General features: G+C 41.0%; 1 protein-coding gene across 5 annotated transcripts; it reads right to left on the bottom strand.

Moving 5' to 3' along the window:
• Positions 1-4,453: 4,453 nt before the first annotated feature.
• Positions 4,454-14,434, bottom strand: arl13b (ADP-ribosylation factor-like 13b). Of its 5 annotated transcripts, none has more exons than XM_073462534.1 (10): positions 13,871-14,434; positions 10,538-10,608; positions 10,000-10,249; positions 9,220-9,325; positions 8,860-9,062; positions 8,395-8,509; positions 8,151-8,310; positions 7,461-7,586; positions 6,352-6,420; positions 4,454-5,791 (listed from the first exon to the last, which is right to left on the bottom strand). In XM_073462534.1, the coding sequence occupies exons 1-10, from the start codon at positions 13,927-13,929 to the stop codon at positions 5,715-5,717; spliced, it is 1,236 nt and encodes a 411-aa protein (XP_073318635.1). In that variant the 5' UTR covers positions 13,930-14,434; the 3' UTR covers positions 4,454-5,714. The 5 variants fall into 5 exon arrangements, with proteins under 5 accessions (XP_073318635.1, XP_073318634.1, XP_073318637.1 ...); XM_073462533.1 differs by having other exon boundaries at positions 6,330-6,420; positions 13,871-14,424; XM_073462536.1 differs by having other exon boundaries at positions 4,454-5,649; positions 13,871-14,424.
• Between the last annotated feature and the right edge of the window lie 1,540 nt (positions 14,435-15,974).

The raw sequence follows: 15,974 nt of genomic DNA, 5'->3' as shown, positions 1-15,974 counted from the left end.
CTACTGCTGCGTAACCCCCTCCAGCACACAAGCACACTCAATTACCCGTTACCTCCTCTATCCCATTTTAAAGACAGATGCATGAACCACAAGCCAGAGCCACAACTTGTTCATTATCTTCTCTTTATTTAAGCCTCGGGGTGTCATGACAGGTTGAGTTGTGTTGACACACAGCTCACCGCGGGCATCTTTTTACATTGCATAACAGAGATCTACTGGTGATTATCTTGATAACACACAAACACACGTACATGAGAGAGAATGCAGCGCTGAGTTTAGCCTCGCAGCATCAAAAGCACAGGAGTTGTGCATTATCATCTTAATGTGTCCTAACACGACTCCCTCCTCCGGACGAGGAGTGTTTGTCTTCTTCGCTGTCTGTTTTTGAGAGCAGGAGCTTCCTGCAGTGACCAGCTGCCTGCGGCGAGCATTGTTGCCGCATTTAAAGAGATACAGTGCGCCGTATGATGAATGATAAGATGGAAGGTGCACGAGCAAAAAAAAAAAACAGCTTAGGGAACATTTCTGAATAGATGCCAGAGAGATATTCGAGTTTCGACCGAGCGTTGGTGTTTTTTTTCGCAGGTAGCGTTTGGCACATCTTCAGCATACATATTCAGGTGTGTTTGAGGCAGAAAACAAAGTGAACCGTACTGTTTTTAAGGACTTGCGCAAACACACTGAGCCTCGGGTTTGATCTCTGCGTGCACTCAGTGTGTCCACGGCCCACATGCGTCCTTGAGTGAGACGCTGACTGCCTTATCTGTTACCAACCGCCTCGTAGATGCATAGGAGAGCTCGTGAAGGTGTGATAGGAGGTTATAGGCTCCATAAATCATTTAGATTGTATTGAGGAGTATTTGTTTCAAAAAGTGGGGGAAGAGGTGCCTTTACTTAAAGGGTAACTCCACCAATTGCACACATTAAAGTGAGTTTACACGTCGTCTTGGGGAGTAATGCTGCATATGTGAAAAAAGCAGTATGAAGTCTTTTGTGGCTCCAGAGGAAGCTGCATGTAGTCTGGTAAAGTGCCTCCAGTGATGTCACTCAGTGGCATCGTTGCATTGTGGGTAATGTAGGCCGCAGGTTTTGAGCAGCAAAACCAGAGACATCACCTTTTTTATTCCACACGTCAGTCTTCCTTTACAAAATCACATCAACACAAATGTATAATATGGTGGTTTAATGATGTACATACATCAACAGTGAAGCAAGTTTGACAGCGGGAACATTAGTGTTTATTCGCATCACTTGTGCAGTGTTCATACACCTGAAACAGTGACGTACGGTACATTTTACCCCTCCAGCTCCAGACGACAGTCAACATTACAGAACATAAACACCCAAAAACGGAGGTCACCTCCGCCGATCGCTGCTGCAGTCGGGTTGATAAACAGGAGTGAAGATAAATACGCTTTTTAATCCCAAAAGTTTAAAAGTAATCTGTGAGCTCTCCTCCCGTCGGTAAATGGCTCCAGATCAGAGCAGAGGCCCCCTAGCGGCAGAAGTTGCGCATTATATGTTTGATTTTAAATCAACAGGGGTGTTAAATCATGGCTGAAAGAAAACATTTGTTTTTTCTTTTCTTCTTTCTAGCTTTAACCTTTAAAAAGCCTCCCGTGGACGTGTTGTAAATGATCAGTACAGTGCATGTGTGGCTTGTGCATGGTTTCTCCCTACATCACCAATGTTGCCGTTATGTCCCTCTCAAATACATAAACTAAGCATCACACCCTGTATATAAGCGTCTCACATCAACATGTCACCCTTCTTTAAATGCTGCAGAGCCTGTGCAAAGTGGCGAGCCTGTCGCTTTAAAAGGAAATAACTCCTCTGTGTTTTCTTAAAGCCCACAGAATCAACTTGATGTCAAATTGACTTATTTCCTCGCGCGGCCACAATGGAGTTTGATAGCAGAACATTTTCATGCGATCAAACGCTGCGGCTGCATTTGCACAACAATGCGGAGAGACACCCATTGTGGAACGAGGACGAGATACCAATTTCTCCACCGACAAAATCCTCAATGGCCCAAAATGCAGTGCAGCCTCTTTTGATAATCCTTCAGCTTTCACAACTCGGGGCATTTTTTGTAATTTTAACAATTGCACAGACCACATAATGGCGACTGCCGCTTCTTCTTGACATGAAAACTTCCTCTTTCCTTCCTTTAAAACTCTTCAGACTTTCAGGGGGTTTGCCGAAAGGTTAAAGCAGTAACTAAAACAGATGCAGACAAGCAGAATGTTTTTTTTTCTTCTTCTTTGGTGAGAAAATTACAGCACTTCATCACAAAACCGCTCCTGGAATGGGGCTGGACGTAACAGATTGATTTCAAAGAGTGTAAGCATAATGAGGAGGGGATTGATGGTTGAAAGCATCTGCTTAAGGGCACCGGTGCATCTGCCGTCCTGCAGGACGCAGCAACATCATCGCACGGGGTTTCAGCTCCCGTACCACAGCATCGCTCACTTAAATGATGCCTGTCTGTATCTCCACAACGGGGAGTAACAGTAATGAGACGGCACATTATTGCAATGGGCTGGTTGCAAGTGACACGGCCTGTGGAAGCTGCTAACAGATAGATGTGGAAAACACAACTATTTTTAGAAGAAAACAGATTGCAGAAGCCCATCTGCAAATTGCTGAATTTAAGAAAACGCTACCTTTAAAAATAATATCCCGGCAGACATTTCTCTGAATAAAGAAATGACGCAGGGAATGAGGTCAGCCCACTCTCATCAGCATTTTGTAAATGTGTAATTATTTTGTCAACAAGACGGTTTTTCTTCCATTTTGTGCGATCCATCACTTTCCCGAAGCTCCAGTCGTTTCATCGTACAATCTCATTCTGGGCTGACAAATGTTTCGCCCCCGTGACTGTTATCAAAAGTATGATTTGAGTGCAGAACCGCTCACCCGAACCTGACACTGATTTGTCAAACAGACACACAAGTTGTTTTGCTCCCTCGCTTTGAATCATTTCTGCCGTTTGTTCTCTCTGATGAGCTCGTTCAAAATGTTGCCTCGGTTCAGTTCATCTGTCACCGTCGGTGATGAAAGCCCAGGTTATGCGGGTTTGATTGTTTTCGCACAATGTCAGTATAACGGCCCAGTAGCGGCGTTTTCTCTTCAAACTTATTCAAGAATATTTGCAGCTGATTATATCTTTTGTGCCCTGTAGAGTTGTTTCACCAGCCGGAGAGCAGCAAAAAGGTTAAAAAGATGCAAATTGTCAAGCCATCTCTTTTTCAAATTATCACATATTTTGAGCGGTTTTCCTGAGCAGTCGCTTGAGAAGGAATATATTAAGAACTCAGTTCATTAACAAATGCAAATATGAATGGATCTTCTCATCTATTCCCCTTTCAGAAAAGTCAATTTGTTGGCTAGTATCACGGAGTTCAAATCCCTGTTTATGCTGTTTCATCGCTGATTATTTTTCATATTTTTATTCTGACACTCTGTGCAGGAAGTCAGTCAATTAAAGGAAACCTATTTACTTTTCTGTGTGTTATATTTGTTCTTCTGCGTGTAAAAGATCTTGAGAATTAAAAAAGTCAAATGCACCAACAGAAGCTCCTCTCTCCCACAGAAAACACTGCTCCTGAAACGCCTCGTCAGAAGTCCCGCCTTTAATTCTGTGACTTTGTGACATCATGCTACATCACCACGTCACACATTTGCATTATTTATGCCTAGTGGCTAGATTGACATGTAAGAATTGATGAAGCACAGCTGCTCTGTTGTTGTTATCGGTGCTGGCTCAGGCGTGTGTGAGCTGACCAATCAGAGGAGACTGGGTGTTTGCCTTAAAGAGACAGGAGCTCAGACAGAGGAGGAGTACAGAGCTGCAGTAATGGACAGTATGAGGAAACTGATGTGTTGTTTCTAGCAGTAACCCAAAATTATGAACCTGAAAATGAGCATATGTCTCCTTTAAGATATTCTATGAAATGCTTCTGTATTTTTTTATCTTTGTATTTATTCCCCTTTTTATTAACTCTTGCATTTTATTTACAGTATTCCCTCCGAAAGCTCACCAATATATCTCACACAGCTTTAGGCAAACTGCAGTAACTACTAAAAATGAATCCAAGAAAAACTGTCTACAAAGTGCTTTAGTTTTGGTAGTGACTCCAATTTTTAAATCCTTTTTTTCCTCTTTCCTCTTAAAAGCCACATTTCAGTTACTTCACTTTTGGTAGGGCAGTGATCACCTTAGTCCTCATATTATAATATGTGACAATATTACAGCAACTGTGTAAGACCCATTACCGAAAACACTGAATAAACATGAGCAGCGACTAACAGACACAGGTGTATGCCGAGCAGGTGCTGGGTGACGAACCAACTGATGTTCATGTCGAGCCAAAAATAAAACACAAACATTTCCAATTCGGTGGCAGCTGCTCGTAATGTGGGAAGAGAAAAACAAACAAACAGTGGAGAATATATTGAAAACATCTTTTATTGTGCGGTTATAAAATTCAAACTGGGTAGAAAAAATATGTTTTCAAACATCTAGCTCATTAAGAAGTGAGTGTTGTACTATAGATTTGAATGTTGTACTTTTTAAAGTGATATTTCATGTGCTAACTTTTGCTACTCTCATGTGTTCTGACCCAAAACTGGCTGTTCCAGGTGTCGGTGTAGAGATACTTCCTCCTCCCTCATCGTCCTAGTGCAAACTCTTCCAACACGGGAACTTAACTGGGGCAACAGAGAAAGGAGTGTTCATAGTTGGAGTTTGTTTTTTTCCTGATTTGTGCTTTTTTGAGAGACAATTTTAGCTGTTTTCAAAGAGGAAACGGGTGCAGAAGACAGAGTGAGGAAAAAGCTGGAACAACAACCACCTCAGGGTCTGAGGCCAATTCCCACCTCGAGAGAAATATCACTTTAAAAACAGATGCACAGTGTAAACAGCAGAATGCGTAAAAAATCTGTAGCCCTGTAGACAAATAAAGACAAATATACTTTTCTTCTTTTAACAATAAATAAAAAGATTCAGCAAATTACAGACAAATCCTTTTCTTTTCATGGCCGTAAAAACATTTACAGTATTTAAGTGAAATGTCGAGACGTTCATTAATTAAACCGACCAATTAACACTCGTGATGTAGTGTAACACTTTACTTTTTACAGTACAGCGTAGTGTAGCAAATGACACCCGACCGGGATGTGATTAATCCTCATTTTGGGAAGTGTTTACGACTTTAAAAAGGTCAAATTTAAAGCACTCAGCCGTGTGAAGCCACTTAGGACCTCGACTATCATATACATATATAAAATATGGTCTTTTTTTAATGGCGGTGTGTGTACAAATCCATTATTCAGTAACAGACAAACAGGTTAAAACGGACATATTTACATTCTTTGTCAATTAAAAGCGTTTCAGTCGTCTAACACTGATATTAACAATAAAAAATAAAGTTTCAGTTCAGCACAAAACGTGCGTTTGTTGAGAAGAACCCGACTTCAAATCAGTTCAGGCAGGTTCGAGCAATCACGCTGGAATTGCTTCAGTTTGTGAATGCGACATCTTCCGAGCAGGACTTTGTTTCCCATGCTGCTCCTGTGTTTTCCCTCGACTTCCCGTTCGCCGTCCGCAGCGTCTCTGTGTTCGGCTGTCTGTCTACACGCCGCTCGCTTGAGACAGAAAGCAAAAAAAAAGGGTGGGTGTGATTGGAGGAGCTCAATCAGTAAAAGGGAGGTTAAAAAATGACGTCGTGAGCGTCGCCGTTAGGCCGCGGCCTGTTCGCGAGAGGCGGGAGAGGCTTCTTGTAAAACTCTGTGGAAGGGGATGAAGAAAAAAAGAGGTCGACTACGTTAGCAAACTACATCCATCGACTCCTGAAAAATAAACACTGTCAATTAGAGCACTATTTATAAAGAACACGAGGTGGATGAATACACAGACAAGCCTTTGAGTCGATTAAAGATGGCTGGATCCACACACATTCAGACATATGCCTGGTGAGATGTAGGAGGAGAGAAAAAGACAGCGATGTGGGACGCTAATTAACAGTCAACACACATCTGAAGGCAGACAGAGTTCAGTGTTTCCTCTGCAACAGCACACTGACACATTAAGCACTACTGCTGTGAGACAAACAAACCTCAGGAAAACTAACGCTGTGCTGCTGTTTACAGTCGGCCGTTAGAAAAACGAAAAAGAAAAACACAAGCACATAGAAGAAACACTGATTCAGCGCCATGACAGTTAGTGCACACGTTAGTGAGAAAGCGAGAAGCTGATTAGAACAAAAAAAGGACGGAGTGCGTGAAATTAAATGGTGAGTGGTTAACAGGGACGGACGAAGACGAACCGGACTTCACAGGCAGCTTTACCAGAATGTCTCGAGTCCCCGAGTGGCTCTAGTTTTGGCAGCCGAGAAACTTTGGGTGTCGCCCATCCGACTAAAAGAAACAAAGAAACACTGGTAAAGAAAAAAATGCAGGAGTGAGAGGTTCCCTCTTCAAAGGAAAAGTAGAATCTGGTTTATTTGTCTCTTATAAGTCATGATAAAGCAGTTCAACAACAAAACACATTGTCACAAAGGAACTGGGTCACAAAAAAGCTGTTCCACAACAAAAGCCTCCCGCTTGTTAATGGAGAGAAAAATGTTATTGTAAAGCAGCAGCAGGAAAAGTTTTTCTAAAGGGTTTCTATAAGCAGTACCTTAACACATAAGACTCATCACAATATCTACCTATCTTGCAATATATGGACATGACTCCTGATCATTTCTGCTGATCAATATTGTGTGTTGCGTATACATAAGAATGTCACCAACAACTGAGCTCAGATTGTGTTTATTTTGTCGATTTTCTCTACGTAGCTTTCTTCACAGCGCCTAAGTCAAACAAAAAAAAAACCGCTGCAACACTTTTTGCTCCGTCTTCTTGTCTGCTCTCTTTGTGGGAGTTTCCCCAAGGGCGGGGCTGAGCCAGCTCCTCTGCACACACACACACAGAGTAAGCGTGAGTGAAGATAACATAGTTCTCAAGGTTTACAGGTGTTTTTCTTGACATCTACATAATTCTAGCCGGAGAGTCTGGAAGAAGGGATGGATTTGGTTTTGAATCTGAACTCTACAACTCCGGTGTGGGAACATTTGGGGTTTCAGCCGAATGACAGAGAGCAAATTTACATAAACCAGCCGGTATGTCCACTTAACGAAAAGTGGCAGAACAACTTACTTAAAAGATGGATGGATATTTTTTTCACATTCCATTTTTAATGTCTGAATATTTTTAAAAATGAGAAGTTCCTTGTTTTTTGAAAGTAAGGAACGTATTTACAATACTATGCCATATTATTATTATTGTATCAGTGGCATAAAATGGTCTTCAAATGACAGTAATATCCTTTATCGCAGTTATTTCTGGGACAACTGAACGTAAAAGTAGGAAGAACAGGAAAATGCGAGTGAAACGACACTTGTGCTCAGACTGACCTGGTGGAGGTGGAGGGGTGGGGCTCTCTGCTGGCCCGTCCTCTGTCCTCAGAGGGTCCACCCTGTGCTTCCTCTTCAGGTGCAGCTTCCTCGTCTTCTTTTTGTCTTGCTCGCCGCCTGTTGTGACTGAAATAAGCACACGGACATTTTCTTAAATAAGCCTGCAGTCAGTGAGCAGAGAATCCAGATGTTCATTTCAAATTTGAACTGTTGCCCACTGCCATCTTTTCATCCCCTAATTTGTCACTTAATTATCTTCTTCATGTGTAATTATCTTTATCTATCAGATATTCGGTACCGAGCTTAGTGAAGAAAAAAGAGGAGAAATGTCAGATTCTTTTTCAATTTTGATATATCTCAAACAAATGTTTCTCGCAGTCTCCAGGCGTTTGTATAATCATTTGCTTTCAAAGTAAAAAACAGATTTAATAACTCGTTTCTTTTTATCTACAAGCTCTGACTTTTATCCCCATATGGTGCAAAGCCAAAGCACTAGCTGGAAAGGTTCTTTAAAAGGTGTTCTCACATCTACATAGATAATCACTTTTATGTAACTTTTAAATAAATATCTCTTGGCGGAAAGAACATTTTGTAATGTGGCGATTGAAATCACAGGGTTTTATCCACACTTAGCTATTCCCAGCCATAAAACTGTGAACAATTATCAGCTAGACACGTTCAATCACTCACCTGAGCTGCCATTTTCCGACGTTTGTCTCGTGTCGTCTGGCTCTTCGTCGTTGTCCTCCTCATACTCCTCTTCTTCGTGATCAGCGTCCGTCTTCGGGTTGTTGTTCCGGGCCTCCTGCAGCTCTCTTTGCCTCCTCCTCTCCTTCTCTTTGTCCTCGTTCTGAAAGCCAAAGTCTTTCATGAGCTCTAGAATTTGTATCAAAACTTTCCGCTCTACATAGAAGTCTCAAACAATCTCGCAGACCTCAGAGATCACGTTGCTGATTGGCTGGAAGGGGCTGGGCATGTTGTCGTCGTCGGCCCCGTCTTCCTGGATCTGCCTGCCCTCGCGTTCGGCTTCTTCCCGCTCCTGCCGTTCTCTGTGGACAGAGCGAGACGTTAACCTTTAAGCGTGACGATACAGTTAAAAAGATTTAATTATGCCGTTTGTTTTGTCAGTTTTTTTTCCACTCTTTGAATAAATCTCTTTTTAATGCATGAGAGCAAAGTTAACTTCATTTTTTTCGATCTATGTACTGGCATGGAGACGGCACGCGTCGCCATCTTTGGCATTTTGACATTTACACTCGTCTCTTGCTTCATTTACCATTCCACTCCGACCGTCCTCTCTCTCCTTTATCTTTCCCAACACACGTTTCTTTCCTCATTCGTCTTGGCATTTCTATATTCCATTATTGAAACTTGATCTAATTTGTTAATTTGCCCTCACCTCTCCTCTCGTATCCGCCGCACTCTCTCCGCCCTCTCCTTCTTGTCTTGCTCCTCCTGAGCACGCTGCTCGGCCGTGTCCTTCTGCACGCGCTCGGTGATGGCCTCGTAGTCTTTGGCGATGTTGTTGAGGAGCCACTTCAAGCCCTTCTTGATGGACTTGTCCACCTTTTTGCCATAGCCCAGGACGGCAGAGCACGGCTCCTGGGGTAAAAACGTACGTTGAGAGACGAGATTGAATGACACAAACTTTTTTTGGGCGAGATACTTTGGATGAAAGCAGCTATCTTGGTATCTTTGGTAACCAAAAGCCCTTCATGTCATTCGAATGCCAGTCAACAGCAGTTGCACAAACACTCACGATCTGACAAAGACACTTGTTCTCGTTGACGAGCTTCTCTAAGGACAGGTTCTCAATGATGTCTGCTTCAGCCAGCGCCCCTTCCTGGTCCTGTTTGTTAGCGAGCCTGAAAGCAGAGAGGGATAAAAGCATTGAAAAACTCCAATTCCTCTCCTCTGAAAAGACCAGAATAGCTCCAGGGACAACCATCTGAAAGGAAAAGCAAAGTATTTGCAAGTTTCAAGAGGTTCGCACGGTGCATAGTTACAGTAGTTGGAAATCGTATGGAAATCTTATGAAAATGCGTCCCTGCCCTGATTGTGGTTTGTTGATTAGAAGACTCTGCATACCTGGAAAAATACAATAAAGTCTTCGTGCCTCAACCTGCTTTGCGTCCTGATTACTGATTAAAGCAGACGCCTGCTGGAATCAAACTGCAGTGCACGTATTCATCAACAAATTGAACCAAGGACTTTTTTAGGCCGGCTAATTTCTCTGTTATCTTCTTTTAAACCTCTGTGCTTTCACAAGTTTGAAGCTTTAAAATTTATTTCAGCTTGCAACCAAAAAACTGCTCATAAGTAGAAGCCATGTTAACGGCGACCACCTTCCTCTCAGGACAGGAAGCTTGAATGTCAGACTGCTGTGTTCCATGTTACAAGTCATGTAACGTAGGGAATCTGACAAATAGTTAGACCAACAACAAACCCACTCAAGTGTCAAAGGTGTAGAATGAAACCTGTAAGTTTGGAAACGCTGATTTTTTTTGGCCTTTGTCGAGCATTATTCTCCTCCACTCACACTAGCACTGGTTTCCCTGCGATGCGAGGGTGCTGCAGGACCTCAGCCATGGTCTCCCTCGTCTCCTGGATCCTCTGGACGTCGCTGGAGTCCACCACGAACACCACGCCATGCGACTCCGAGTAGTAGTTCTTCCAGATGCCCCGGATCCTCTTCCCGCCGCCCAGGTCGAAGATGGTCACCTCGAACTTGCCCTGCTTCAGGTCGACCTTGGAGAAGCCCACCGTGGGCGCCACGTCCTGCGGATTGTCTGCAAAAAAACAAAATGAGCAAAGAAACCGTGTCAGCAAAGACCCTGCTGTGTTGTTGTTTTTTTAAAATGTGTCAGCAGTGATAAAATATAAATGAAGCAGGCAGTTTGATGTAAAATATACATGATAATAAATACTAAACAAGAGTAAATGAGGCACTTTATTCAGAGACGGAAAACACGGTTTGCAAACTCAACCTTTCTATTATTCACAAAGATCGTTATAAAACAAGAAAAATGTGCAAAACTAAATATACATTATTAACATTCATAACAAACAGCTCTAACCTCCTTGGATTCCTCGTACTGTGGCTGTCTTCCCTGCATTATCCAGTCCCACCATAACCAGAGTCACTTTCCTGTTGGGTAAGAGGAGGAAACAATGAATACACACGGACAAAGACACCATCTGATGCCCTGCATACCAAATGTGCAGTGCCCGAGCGACATTAGCTGGCATTATCTCTCATGACGCATTTGGGGGCACAGATAAGCCAATTAATAATCTGAATGACCAACGCAATCAGAAATCTGCGCACAGTGGACCGGGTGAGTCAGCAGCAGTGACGTGGGTCGGCTAACACGAATAAAACAAGACACAGGGACAGTGGATTAGCTCATGAGATGGTTATTCTCATAATTAAGGCTAATTGATGACTTTTCTGTGTTCTGTTCACTGTTTACACGTTTCAATGCTTTTAAACTGTAACAAAACGGCACGCTAGGGATGCTGATTTTAAGCACTTCTTTTAATGATAATGAGCCGTCTTAACGATCAATTATCAGTTAATCATTAATAATATATTATGTTGGACGTTTCTTGCATCAGGAAACCGTTTTAACCACTGATATGATCAATGTTTGATACAATATCAGAGTAGACTACATAAGGAAGTAAAAGAGATAAAGTGAACATCAAGCTGCTTATATGACGCAAAATAATAACTTGATTTTAATTCAAGAGCCCTCGTCTGTCGCTATGCAACAACTGGCGTCACAAAATCCTTTTTTTAATATTTTTTTTTATTACAAGTTACCTGTATTTGAATAAACATTGTTTTATTTTGATACATTTGATAAGCAAGTATTTGTCATTTCTACCAAGACACTGTTTTTTTCCCCTCTGATTGTTAATTTACGGCTAACACATGTTTAATCAGTTAAATTCTTAACAGTGATTAATCAATTAATGATCACTCATTTACATCCCTCCTGCATAGTGGTGTCGGTATTAGTCAATACGCATGTTTAACAAAGAGTATCCACGAGGCAAACAAAAGAAAAGCAGCAAATCTGCACATTCAAGAAGCTGGAACCAGCAAATGTTTCACATTTTTGCTTGAAAAATGATTAAAAATGATTAACTGATTATCAAAGTAGGAGCTCTACTATGCTGCAATCTTGCTGATCTTAAATTTGACATGATGGCTTCAGGCATTCAAATATTGTCTAGCAAGAAAAGGATCAAAACACAAAATATAAAACAGCATTATATCCAAACTGAATCCAAAGGGCTAAATGGCAAACATAAACACAGCCCGCCTCGGTCTCCTGGATGCATACTTAACTTTGACACTTGCGCCGAAATGACATCAACCTCACTATCCATCTAACCGTCCGCTCGAGCCAACCGGCCTTCATCCCCCGGTGATGTAAAGCTCGAGGAAGGTGAGACATCGTCTCCGGCCCCCGGTACACTATCCCATAACCCTTTGTGCTGCTCACCGCCATAAACCCTCTCACAACAACGACACATCAAAAAGGAAGAGGCCCACTGAACAGACCTGGCTGCAGGATTAGGTGAGGATTTCTGACTAAGTCCGAAGGATCAGGTGCCTCACGGTTACCACGTGGCTCAAGCTATGACTCACGGTTACATTTTGCTACTCCTGCTACTTCACTGCAGATTCAGTCACATATACAGCTGTCCGTTAGTCCGTTAATCTATTAGTTGATCAAAAATAACATTAAATGGCAACTATTTTGAGAATCGATTCATAGTTTGAGTATTTTTCGAGCAGAAATGTCAAACGTTTCCGGGTTTCAGCTTCTTAATTGCTGCTTTTTTGTCATTTATGTTAGTTAATGAAGAGTCTTTGGGTTTTGGACTCTTAGTTGGACAAAAGAAGCAATCTGAAGACGTCACTTTGGGAATTGTTATGAGCATTTTTCATAAGATTACAGACATAATGATATCCAGACTAACTTTTCATAATGGTTGCACTGGTGCGTCTAACTTTTTCATTTAGGAGCACCAGCACAGAATTTGGGTCCACCTGGTTGTACATTCTGATTTCCTTTCTGAATACATTATGTAAATGATTGTAAACAGGAATAAAAGCGCAAATGCACACGTTTCTTCTTCTCTTCATTTAAATCCCAGCACACGACACAAGAAATTGCGATAACTTCAGTCGTTTAAACTAAATTTGAGGCACACCGGTGCGACCAATGAAAATGTTTGGTCCCATATGGCAGATTTTTCGGGCGCATGCGCAACCAAAATAGTTGCAACCTGGAGCCCTGATGAAAATCAGAATGAAAATCAGCAGATTAATTGACAATGAAAACAATCTGTACATATATTTATATAAAAAAGAAAACATTTAAATAATATGTAGAAGGCGCACTATGCGGCATTTTTAAAGGCCTATAATCAGAATCAGAATCAGAATCAGCTTTATTGGCCAAGTATGTGTACACAAACAAAGAATATGACTCCGGTTAAGTCTGCTCTCAATGAACAAGAAATAGTTGAAACTACTCTTGAAACTACCAAGTTTTAGATGCATTTTAAAGACATGTTTTAAAGGATAACTGATTTATAATTAAAAGACAGAGAAGTAGAAACACGACTGCCCAACTACAACCAAAAGGGCCTATTTTAAAAGGAGATGGACACCAGCTATTGACTACTTAGGCTGGGATTCTTGTACCTTAATTTCTATTTTTATCTACTTGTAATTTGTTTTATGTCATGTTTTTACGCACAGTCTTGGCAGGTATAATGAGGTTACTGTATGTGTGCTCTACCCATATATGGCATATGGTATTTCATCTATATGACAAGTGAAGCCCAATCTCAAGGTGATTTTCCTTTATGTTCTTCTACGATGTTAATTGCCTGTAAATGTAAAGAAAAGCAGCAAATCCTCAGAGAAGAAGTTGTTTTTCTTGAGTGACAGATGACTAAATCAGAAACTAATCTGACAATCAAAATCGTTTATCTTTCTGTCAATCAACTTAATGATTAAGCACCTAATCGTTTCAGCTCTAATGATATTTGTAATAAGCCACGGTGTTTTACCATCTAATTAGCTCATCAGTCACTTGATGATAATTAAACACAGGCAGAATTTGATTAAAAAAAAAGGGATCTTGGAGATTAAAAGAGTAGATTAATTTGGACAAAATCCACTGAACTTAGATCAGACTGATCTGTCAGTGTAGCTTCAATATGCTGATGATATAATGAACTACTTTGAACAAGTGAAACATGAAATCAGTCGTACAAACTCGGTGTATATCAGATGTCAAGCCAGTCTTCCAAACTACTGAAACAACCTGATCTGACATGAAGATGGAGGATTTTTTTTTGCTTAACGATATCATCCAACTTACCTTGCGGGCTCTTGCCAGCGTTTCAGCCAGTTGCAGCAATTCGCCATCAGGCTAAACATCGCAGTCCGAGTCCAGATGACTGCGATCAAGTGGTCATCTAGCCAGGAGCCTCACGCCACCATCAGACCCCGTTCGCGCAACTAACACGACTCTTCACCTAAATAAAGCTACATAGCGAGCTAACTCATGACAGCATCGATGTTGTCAGCGTTTAAAACGGTCCGCGTTACCAGCGCTGTTATCACGTGTTACCATTAAACGTTTCTCTTCATGACACCGATGTACAGAAACACCAAAATCCCGTTATGTCCCGTTATCTAATATAATTGGCTAAAGCTAACGCAGCTAGCGAAAACGACCACTTGTTAACTCGCTTAGTTTGGGAGTCTCGGCACATGAGTGAGTTTGTGACCACGCTAACGAAAGCCGTCCTCGCCCGTCAACTAAAAACTGTGTTTTAAATGGAGCCGAATACATCCACAGTGTGTGTTTTACTCGCGAAACGTGAAGCTACTTAGCGTTAGCTGATTTGTAGCAGCCTGCTTTGTTTACGCCGTCTTTTCTGCTGCTAGGCTGCGGACGTGCTTACGTCACCTTCCGTGCTCGACAAATCAGCGTCGTCCATTCCTCTGCGAGCGCCTCCTGTGGACAATTGCATGTACTACAGCTGTGATTTATTTATTTGGGATTAATGCAACCAAATGTACTAATAATTAATTAATTCAGTATAAATGACATTTTGCAGTGTATGCAGTGTATTGGGTTATAATATTACTTTATAAAAGTGAAAGTCACCTATAAAAATAGGCCTAGTACTTGAGTAAAAGTCTTAAAGGTGTAATATGTACTCTTTTTTATGCCTAAACAAACTGACCTTAAAGGACAACACAATCTGATACTGTTTTACTTTGTTTATAGTTGGCGGACCCTGCCTCCTGTCAAGCTTCAAACAGTGTACATCTGATATTCAGCATTTTTCCTATCGTTGGAAAAATGTGCTACGATGGCTCTGATGCAGCATGTAATCTGCAAAGTAACTAGTAACTAAAGTTTCCAAATAAAGGTTTTGGAGTAACATATTTTTCTCCAAAATGTAATGAGAAAGAAAGAAAATGTAAAAATAGAATGATAGAAATAGAAAATGCAAATAATCAAGTAAAGTACAATTACCTCAAAGTTGTATTTAAATACATTACTTGAGTAAATGTACTTAGTGACATTACATCACTGGTCCCGTGCATTGCCGTCTAGTTTTAACATTTCCTAAATTCTACTGTACCATTATTGTCCCTAAAGAGGAAAATATAAAACAAAAACATACTAAAACGTACTTACATTTTTTTTTTAAATCATAAAACATATATTTAGAAATGTAAAACAAAGGTACAATCATCAATGTACGCTCATATCAAATAACACACCTCTATGTGCTTGGATGAGAGAGAAACAGAGGGGTAAAGAAGTGCTTTGTAGATTTCATATTTCCTTTTCAGCTCCAGCTTGTGTGTTCAAAAGCATAAAAACAAAAAACGCACTGGAGTAAACCATCATCCAATTTTTTATAAGGGACTGGAAACAGAAAAAAAGACCCAAAGTCTCTCACATTCTCTCACATCGTGTTGTTATCTGATGCTCAACAAGCTCAAACAGGATGACAAAAAGAGAAATAATGGAAAAGTGAGTGTTTAAAAAGAAAATATGGGCAAAAGAAATTATTGTAAATGCACATCTCTCTAAGTGTCTTAAAATGAGAGACAATAATGGTTAAGCACGCCAGACTTTCATAATGTATCACTTTACTCCCTCCATTCTTGTTTAAATTTCATTTCAAACTACTTTCCTTCGTTGGATTTGAGATATTACTCACTGTACATGTAGCTGTTTGTTGGCTCAGTCAACCAGTGAAAGTAATCTTTTCTTATTGCTTTACCAGAGTCGGTGATCCTCCTTCCATCCACCAAAGTCAGATTATATTAAATATTTGGTTTTTTTCCCCCATTAGACTGAATGTCAAGTGTCTGTTAAGACAAAGATGGATTAACTTTAATTCCTGGGCAGAGTTACTGTCCCAGCTGACCTGAAGAAGCGCTCACAGGTGAGTGTG

The sequence above is a fragment of the Pagrus major genome, chromosome 24 (genome assembly GCF_040436345.1).
Source record: "Pagrus major chromosome 24, Pma_NU_1.0".
Classification (NCBI taxonomy): domain Eukaryota; kingdom Metazoa; phylum Chordata; class Actinopteri; order Spariformes; family Sparidae; genus Pagrus; species Pagrus major.
Note: the sequence above shows the minus strand (reverse complement) of the source record. Positions and strands in the feature narration are given on the sequence as shown.